At 35.5% G+C, this 9,561-nt stretch overlaps 1 protein-coding gene across 1 annotated transcript; it reads left to right on the top strand.

Moving 5' to 3' along the window:
• The first annotated feature begins 1,356 nt into the window (after positions 1-1,356).
• Positions 1,357-9,259, top strand: gpa33b (glycoprotein A33 (transmembrane), paralog b). Its single transcript, XM_067409064.1, has 8 exons — positions 1,357-1,548; positions 2,182-2,348; positions 2,450-2,666; positions 2,755-2,919; positions 3,014-3,130; positions 7,802-7,913; positions 8,050-8,535; positions 8,798-9,259. Exons 1-8 carry the CDS (start codon positions 1,503-1,505, stop codon positions 8,805-8,807), a joined length of 1,320 nt encoding a protein of 439 aa, XP_067265165.1. The 5' UTR covers positions 1,357-1,502; the 3' UTR covers positions 8,808-9,259.
• Positions 9,260-9,561: the final 302 nt, after the last annotated feature.

Below are 9,561 nucleotides of genomic sequence, written 5' to 3'. Positions count from 1 at the left end.
CATCAGCCTGGCAGATCTGAGAGTTCCCATCAGTGCGTTTGAAACCAGAACCACCCCCCAAAAGACACGGACATCATCACTGTCATCAACCATAATTACACTTTTAACTTCTTTTTAAAAACTTGCATGCGTTGTATTGTGCAAAAGAACAAGGGAAATTGATAAAATATTTGTTATATGAACACTGAAGTGAAATGAAAGTAATAAATAAATGTTTAAAATATATGTTACATGGAAATGTACTAAAATTAAAATGAAACAACAAAGAAATGGACAGGCCTATATTACAATATTACAACAAGTCATTGCAAATGCATTTGTCTATAGGGAAAAGATTATTGCAGACATGTGACTTCAACGGTTCACAGTTCAGTGATAACTGGAAATTAATTTTAGATAAAAAAAAAAATCTTAGATATTTTATAAAAACTGTATTATTCAACTATAGCCTATGTACATAGACAGTGTACATCTTGTAGCCTAAGTTCATTTATAACAAAATAATATAACAAATAAAGTCAAATGTGACTGTAAACAAACACATTGACTGTAATGAAAATAAAACCTTAAAAAAAATGTTATATTTATAAAAGCAATTCTCTCTCTCTCTCTCTCTCTCTCTCTCTCTCTCTCTCTCTCTCTCTCTCTATATATATATATATATATATTTATATATATAATTTTTTTTACAATGTCATAAATGATTGATGATAACATGATTCCAATAACAAAAAAAATAATATTTATAATAGATTCTTTACTGAAAACAGTCAACAAACAAAACAAAAATGCCCCCAAAACAATAAAAGGGCTTAAATGGAGTAGCCTATATGGAAAGAGTGAGAACAAGTCCGTTAACTAGCACAGATAAGCAGTTTTTGTCAGCATGGTGTCTGGTAAAGATGAATAGTTCTTTACCAAATGGAAAAATGACCTGTTCTCGAAGTGCCTGTAATTTCAATTATGTTTCATACACTACCATCTGCTGGTCAAATATAGCAATACACAACAGCTGGAATGCATATCCAGCTTGTTAGACGTTATACCAACAACATTATTGCCCCCCCCCCACCCCCCACCCCCCACTTCATCACATTAACACAAGTACAGATTGTTAGTGAGTGTACAGTGTGTATGTACAACTTAAGAGTATGCAAATCATCCTTAATAAAATATAGGGAAATTCGGAAATGATGACTGTCAGCTATTTAACAATCCCTACCCTATATATGTCAGTTCATTTCCCAGAAATGCCTCCCACTCTTTAAAAATACAACTGTTATGATATCATATCTGCCATTTTGTTACATCTTAACTCGTAAAACTTTGAGGAAGAGGAAAAGAAAGGGTCCAAAGTGCAATAAAGGTGTGGTAGACAGAGCTGCAGAAGCAAAACTCTCGAGAGAGGAAGAGATAAGGATATATGGGGGGGGAAAAAAAAAATTAGAAACAAAAAATTCCGTAAAACACCATCTATTTCAGTGTGACTGGACAACGACAAAATGACCAACTGGAAGCTGATTTTTTGCAGCCTGTGTTTAATATCAGGTGAGGTGGTCACTTTCATGACGTTCACATTGCATAGGCAAGATCAAATCAATTACATTATATGTTAACAGTGTGGGTCACAAAAGTGATTCGTTTTCTTGTCAGTTGTTCTACATGTGACACTTAAACTTCATTTTAAATGTTTTTAAGTAATAATATTCTCGATGTTTTCACCAGGAGTACAAAATGGCAGATTTTTAGCTACTTGTTTCATTCACTCATTTACATAATAGGCTCTTTAGACACAATACACAGCATGAGCACATATTTTGCAAATAAGTTCGACTTATGAATTCTTAAATACTGTAATGATTTCATAATAAATAAAGAAATATGTATTTTTAATCAATTCATATTTTAGCAGAATGTAGAATAATATATCACACCAAATGTATTGCTGATGAAGTTTAGATGTAAATGAGAAAATTATTAATTGACTGATTTTCAAATTTAGACATACAAGGAATTTGACTAAATAGTAAGATCATTCTCTCCTATCAGATCATTCTTTTGTATTTTAAAATCAGTTTTAAATTCTGTTTCTCAAAGTTTTGTGAAATGTTAATGCATTTTAAACAGAGTTTTAAAATTTACTGTGATATTCACAGAATTCTCTCTTTTTTCCCCTTATAGTGTTTTCGAGTGTTTTTGGGCTGGAAGTGACAATGAGTCAAGCTTCAATGGAGGTTGCCAGGGGTGATGATGTCATCCTTACATGTAATTTTAAACCTAAAAATCAAGAAAATAGACTTATCATTGTAACATGGACTGGTGATGCTGATGAGACATCTGGAAACAAGGTGAGCCTGAAAAATTGACAACTATCTACCAAAACAATAACTGTAATAAAAACAATAACTGTTAAATAGTGAATAACTGGTTCTTTGTTTTGGCCTCATAGATACTTTTTGGTAACTATTACTCCGATAATCCCAAAGTAGACATTGGACCAGACTATGAAGGCAAAGCCACGATAGACTTAGACATTGCTGCAAAAACATCGAAACTGACATTAAAACAAGTCACTCTTAAAGAAAGCAGAAAAATTCGATGTTATGTTCAGATTCCCGGAGACATTGATGGCAAAACATCTGACACTACTTCTCTTTTGGTTCAGGGTAAGATCTTTGGCACTTTGTCAAACTTCTAACTTAACATCTCAAAAATGAATAAATGATTGAATAAATATCTACATTTGTCTTACAGTTGCACCATCACAACCTGTTTGTAAGGTAGTGGGCACAGCAGAATACGGACACAATATTAGCCTAACCTGTGTGTCTGAGGAGGGCTCGCCGATACCCACATACAAATGGGAGAGATATGATGTTCAAAATGTCCCAAAAGCATTTCCTCTTAAATCCACTGAAAGTAAGTTCTGTTTCTCTTTCAGTAGATTAGATTAATGCATTTTTTTTTGTTGTTGTTGTATATACTAAAGTTTACACACGATTTTATGTAACAGAGGATGGAGTTTTATCTTTGGTCAATGTATCCATGGAGACATCAGGTTTCTACATTTGCATATCAACCAATAAGGTCGGATCAGCCAAATGTAACATGACATTATCTGTAATGCCAGGTGAGTGACACAATTGCCTGCTTTCCTTCTGTATAAACTGATTGAATGCTGAGTGTTATGTTCTGATTTTAAAGGTCTTACTCCTTACTACTGTTATATTAATCCAACACACTTTCACTGAAATGCTTAACTTTTTTTTCTTTTTCAAATTTGTATATTTTCATGCGATCTGCTTACGGCCCAGCTTGACGGTTAGGTTTAGGGGTGGGGTTAGAGTTGGATCTTCAAGAAGTCATATGTACAATTGACAGTTCGCAGAGACCTGCCTCCTTTAGTTACTGTTGCCACGTCCGACAAGCCATGCCGATCTCTCGCCACACATCATGTTCTTACACAGTGAAAAATACGTCACGGAGCAAAGAGGACACTAACAACGCATCGACGGCTCTTTAACCCTTAAATTCATACCTCGGGTCTTTAGTGACCCGGGACGTCATTCGCTACCCTCCTCCTCGTTCATGTTTTAAAGTTAGACATCAACCTTCTTGGTATTCCTCAATAAATTCATTATAAAGAATATAACAAGAAAAAAATCATAAAATTATAAAAGAATGCCTATTTTTGTATTCATTTTTTGTAAAAATTGTATAGGGTCGCCAACGACCCGAGGTGTGTATGAGTGTACATATATTTTTTCTGCACAACAATAATTGAATCTTAGATGACGGAATAAATGCAATTCACCTTGATTCCACAAGGTGGCAATGTCTGATACACAATGCTGAAGTGACGACTCGTTTAGACAGAAATCGAAATAATAAGAAAAACATGAAATGGCTCAGCGATTTACTGCAGAGCAAGTACTGAACGCAATCAAATATGACTGTAACTGTCACTGGATGGATCTGGTGAAGATGTTAGTGATCGAAATATTGATTTTTAAGATGTTGAATTGTTATAGTTAATTATATAGTTTTGAGAATACATTTGAGATTGCGAATGGGCGTGATCTCAAACATAAAACTATCCTATTATTTGCTGAATTTACTGGCAAATGAGCTCTGACGAGGACATTGATGATAGCATAAAACATCTGCTCAAATTGAGCCCTTTCAAGCTCCAAAAGGTAACAAAATATGCTTTATTTTATTCTTCTGTAATTGTTACTCTAATATCAGAGGAGTTTTATGCTATCGCGACAGGTAGAGATCCTTCAGTGTTAGATATAGATCCGGGTCGATAAAGACCCGAATATGTAAGAATGATTGGCGAAACAGTCATGCATTTAAGGGTTAATGTGTTTTCACGCTGTAATGCCTCAGTTCAAGTGGCTCGTGAACTAATCATCTCTTCCTACAAGTTAATTTATAGTATCAAATAAACATGAATGAACATCAGAAGGAATGCTGTTTCAACCGCGGAAAGATGTCAGTACACACCATTTTTCAAGTTCAAGTCCACTGACGGTAATTGATGCAAAAATTTGTGAAAATGAGATCCAGGCAGTAGATAATGTTGATGAGAAATTATTTATTCATTACAATTAAATTTAGCCTCACATGCAAACTTTAATCGATAATGAAAATACTTAGTAAAACCAAAAGGCAAAATAACCATCATAAAGGAGTATAGTTAATAATAAATTTAGAGTATTGTAACATCCAGAGTATTGTATCTAATAGATGAAGATCAAAAAGAGCAATAATTAAGACATTTGCAGATAAGAAAAAAGAAGTAGAAGCCAAGGAGAGCAAAGGAGGGAAGAAAGCTGAATTATCAATGACCCGGTCAGCTTTATACCATGAGCATATGGTACAAACTGATGTTTTTATATTAAAAGAAAAGGTTAAATGGTTTTACCCATTTGTCATAGACTGGTCCAGTTTCAGAAATAGATATAAGAGTTGTTTTGACCCCCTTTGGGGAATTTTGCAAATCTAAGGCCTGTTCACACCGGGACGAATATCGCGCGCGATTTTCGCCGACGTTTAACGCCTCGTGACTAAACAACGGGTGCCAATGTGAGTGTGCACACCGACGCGAAAAACGCGAGGCGAAAGCGTCATTTTTTAAAAAACGCCTCGGATTCGTTTTTTTTTTTTTTTTTGGTTTGACGCGCCGCGTTAAAAACTGGCCGACCAATGAGATTGGTAGTTTTGTTCACGTGCCTGGAGCTGCTGAAGTTACAGTAAAACACGGCTTGGTAGCGCTTAAGCACAAAACAGTCTTGCCAAGCACACAAGACGACGAAAAGAAAGTAAGTAGACGAGGAAGACCCCTACAAACTATCCCTACGTCTCACACAGCTCCCTAGCTTCCTAGGTCGTGTATACCATTTAAATGAATGTGGCCGACTCCCTGATCAGTGCCCTGACTAGTGAACTAGGGAGCTGATTGAGACGCACGCTATGGGGGCTCTGCCAGTTCTTGGCCATAACAAATAGATGTGTATTATTTCTGTATTTTTGCTGGTTTTTTTTTTTTCCTTTACATTCAAGAAATATAGTTGAGAATGTCTATTTCATGAATGTTTATTTGCACTACTGTTTCTGACTACCATCTCTCTTATATGCCATTTAATATCTGCATTTTTATCTTCTTTAACTTTACTAATATCATATGTTTATTTGCACTACCGTTTCTGACTACCATCTCTCATAGGCTATATATGCCATTTAATATCTGCATTTTTATCTTCTTTAACTTTATTAATATCATAAATATGTTTATTAGCACTAACGTTAAGCACAAGCGCCACATACTGTCAAGGGAGTGCATTTGCACGTTCACTATTAAATGTCAGCAAACATTAATTCTGAAAAAAAAATCACTTCTGCCGTACTTGGCAGGCGTCCAATGTCTAACCACAAACGTGTCAGCGTGACCTGTCACACTGGAACACTTGAAGAACAATTGAACATAACGAGCATACTCTCTTAAATAGCTATAAAATAAGAATAACCATAAAGGTAGCTACAATCACAAGTGAATACTTGAAAATATGATGTGAATTAATATGTAAAGTAGAAGTACATAAATATAGGAAGTCAAAAGTGAAACTGATAAATCATAAGCCATAAATGATTAAATAAATATTAATAAAAAGGCATGAATATGAATATTGACCATTTCGGATCCACCAGTAATCTACTAACTCCCCTGACTGCTTTGTCGGACAAAATGGCAGATACAGCGTTATGATTGGTTAGATCGCCTGTCAATCAAACCCCCGAGAAAGGTCAATTCACATTGTAAAAATTCATGCGAAATTGCCACATCCTAAAAATAGTAACATTTTCTCGTTAGATCGGGTTGGTTATTCTGAGGTCAGAAACATGCAAGTGCGCAGATGCTTCTAGCTACTCAAGCTTGACTTTGCAAAAGTTGTTGTGCACGTTGATGTAAGAACTTCTGACAGAGATGATGTGATTACACACAGAACCTGTTTTTAGTTTGTTTGTTTATTTCACTGCTTTTCTTTATAATAGTTTTTTCTATATTAGATATACATTAGATGAGTTCCACGTCTCGCTGCTTTTTCAGTCTCTTGCGCATGAGTGGTGCATTTTTTAAAAACTTGTCAGCAGACCCTACCGTCTTTTCCATTCATCAGCACTCTGCAGTTAGAAACTTTTTCGTGGCCTCTCATATTTTTAGCAACCAAAATGGGTTTTGTGATCGCCTGTCAAATTGGACATAGTGAAATAAAATGCTTGATGATTAAGAAAATGGTGCAGCCTTTAAAGGATCAGTTCACTTTCAAATGAAAATTACCCCAAGCTTTACTCACCCTTAAACCATTCTTTCTGATGAACATAATTGGAGATATATTAATAAATATCCGAGCCTTATGATGGCATTGAGTGATACCAATGAGTATGAAGCTCAAGAAAGTGTCTCAATCCACATCCATCCATCAAAAACGTACTTTACACGGCTAAAGTCCTTCAGAAGCAAAGCGATGCTTTTGTGTAAAAATCCATATTTAACAAGTTATGAAGTAAAATATCTAGCTTCCGCTAGATCGCTTTCCATATTCAACTTACAAAGAAAGTATAAACTGGCATTGCATGAGTTAAGCTTTTTTCCGTAAGTTCAATAGGAAAGGACGTAGTATAAGCTTTCTGCAAAGGTTTTACACTTTCTTCATAAGTAGAATACGGAAGGCGGCCTGGCAAAAGCTTCATAGTTTACTTCGTAACTTGTTAAATATGGATAAAAAGCATCACTTCACTTCAGACAGCCTTTATTAACCCCCCGGAGCCGCGTGGAGTACACGTTTATGATGGATGGATGTGGATGGATGCACTTTCTTCAGCTCACACTCGTGAACCCCGTTCACTGCCATTATAAAGCTTGGATGCATCAGGATATTTATTAATATCTCTCCGACTGTGTTCATCAGAAGGAAGAAAGTCATATATACCTAGGATGGCTTGAGGGTGAGTAAATCTTGGGGTAATTTTCATTTGAAAGTGAACAAATCCTTTAAAAGTAATTTCTGGTGACTGACAGTTTCAGAATTGATTTGTATTTTGGTGCTGATGTGTACCATTATCTTAATATTAATATGAAAAGTCGTTGCTTGTGTAAACAACAGATAGCAATGAGGTGTTTACCAAAAAAAAAATAAGTCTGACAATTTTATGGTAATTTACTGAGATTAATGTGTGAAATATTGACCTGCTACGTGTGCTGGATTTTAATTTCTATGTCTTTCTGTTTTTACAGCCTCTATGAATCTTGCCACAATAGGCATTGTTGCTGGTTGTATTGCTGGAGCTGCAGTGCTCATAATAATCATCATCTGCTGTTGCCGCAAACGGAAACAGAAATCAAAAAAGTAAGAGTCAAGTGGAGTAGGTCTCCATTTTTCCTCTGGAAGTAATAAATGAAGTGATTGTTGGTTTTTAGGTGTTAGGTCCTGGTTGTTATGATGTTTTTTTTAAATTCATCTGTGTGTTTATTTATTGCCTCAGAGCTCAAGTGGTGGAATACCACGACCAACCACATATAGAATATATTGAGGAAGGGAATACGTACAACACTGAAGAGAGAAATGACAAAGCTCGAAGTGATGACAATGGAGGTGACCGTGATGACCTCAGAGACCGCTTCGATGACCGCAAAGGTAGCCGTGATGACCTCGGAGATCGTGATGACCTCAGAGTCAGCTACAATGACCGCAAAGGTAGCCGCGATGACCTCAGAGATCGTGATGACCTCAGAGATCGCTACAGTGATCGCAAAGGCAGTCGTGATGACCTCAGAGATCGTGATGACCTCAGAGATCGCTACAGTGATCGCAAAGGCAGTCGTGATGACCTCAGAGATCGTGATGACCTCAGAGATCGCTACAGTGATCGCAAAGGCAGTCGTGATGACCTCAGAGATCGTGATGACCTCAGAGATCGTGATGACCTCAGATATGATCGCAGAGGTAGCCGTGATGAGCTCAGAGATAGGTATGATGATCGCAGAGATCGGTATGATGACCATAGAGATCGCTATAGATAAAATCATTATGCTCAGTATGAAAATCACCATGATCAGTGATGAGCCATTTAATTATTATGACAACCACGCAAATTTTCCTACAAGGAGGATAGCAGTGAGCCAAGGCCTCAGATGGTATCCAGTGTGTATTTATGTTCTACACTTGTTCAAATATATAATATATGTTTTCCTGTGTTGATAATCAAATCAAATTGTGCTTTATCCCTACAGTGGCAAATGATTCTTCTGAGCTCAATGAATCATCCTTTTTTTATTTACTTTTTGTTTTATTCTACAGGATTGTAATAGTATTTTATATACAGCATATAGTTTTTTTGTTGTTGTTGTTATGTCTACCAGCTAAAGTAATAAGGCTACATCACATTTTTTCTTTTGAATCATCTTTTTTTTTTTTTTTTTGGCGGACGTTCAGGACGATGACATCTCTCCACTTATTTTGTACATTTCTATATTATTTTAAAAAACTTTTAACCCTGCTATGTATATGTTAGTTTTTAAGACAATCAAATAGGCCCTTCTTAATTATAATCATAATTTGCAATCCTTATAATTCATTTTTATGAGCGGTTTAAGAACTGATTAGTATGTTTTTAGTAATTTTACGGCACAATGTTGGAATTTATAAAAATGGCTAGAACTAATTCATGTTACACACCTGCTTGTCATAGTTCAAATAAATGATTGATTTTAAAATATTGAATGTGTAGACTGTGTTTAATTTCTTCTTTCCATTAATATGTGTCTTTGTAACATGAGCAAGCTTTAAATTATTTCAGCTAACAAATAATAAGCATTTTGTTTTCCAGACTTGAAGTTACCTCTCTATCCTTTTTTACGTTTAAAATGTATTGCAGTATTTTTCTGAAAGACGCATCCACTTTAGAAGATTGTGACACTGTGTCGGTGGCTGTTATGTAAAGTAGTTTTGAAAGTTCTTTGACAACTATTTCAATAAATTACATTTTTATCAATTT

Source organism: Chanodichthys erythropterus, chromosome 14, assembly GCF_024489055.1.
Source record: "Chanodichthys erythropterus isolate Z2021 chromosome 14, ASM2448905v1, whole genome shotgun sequence".
Taxonomy (NCBI): domain Eukaryota; kingdom Metazoa; phylum Chordata; class Actinopteri; order Cypriniformes; family Xenocyprididae; genus Chanodichthys; species Chanodichthys erythropterus.
Note: the sequence above shows the minus strand (reverse complement) of the source record. Positions and strands in the feature narration are given on the sequence as shown.

Bases quoted from the DNA above. Each gene is read 5' to 3' on its own strand.
- gpa33b (XM_067409064.1), top strand. From the start codon at position 1,503: ATGACCAACTGGAAGCTGATTTTTTGCAGCCTGTGTTTAATATCAG. The intron at 2,667-2,754 runs GTAAGATCTTTG...TTTGTCTTACAG, and splicing joins TACTTCTCTTTTGGTTCAGG to TTGCACCATCACAACCTGTT. The intron at 3,131-7,801 runs GTGAGTGACACA...CTGTTTTTACAG, and splicing joins GACATTATCTGTAATGCCAG to CCTCTATGAATCTTGCCACA.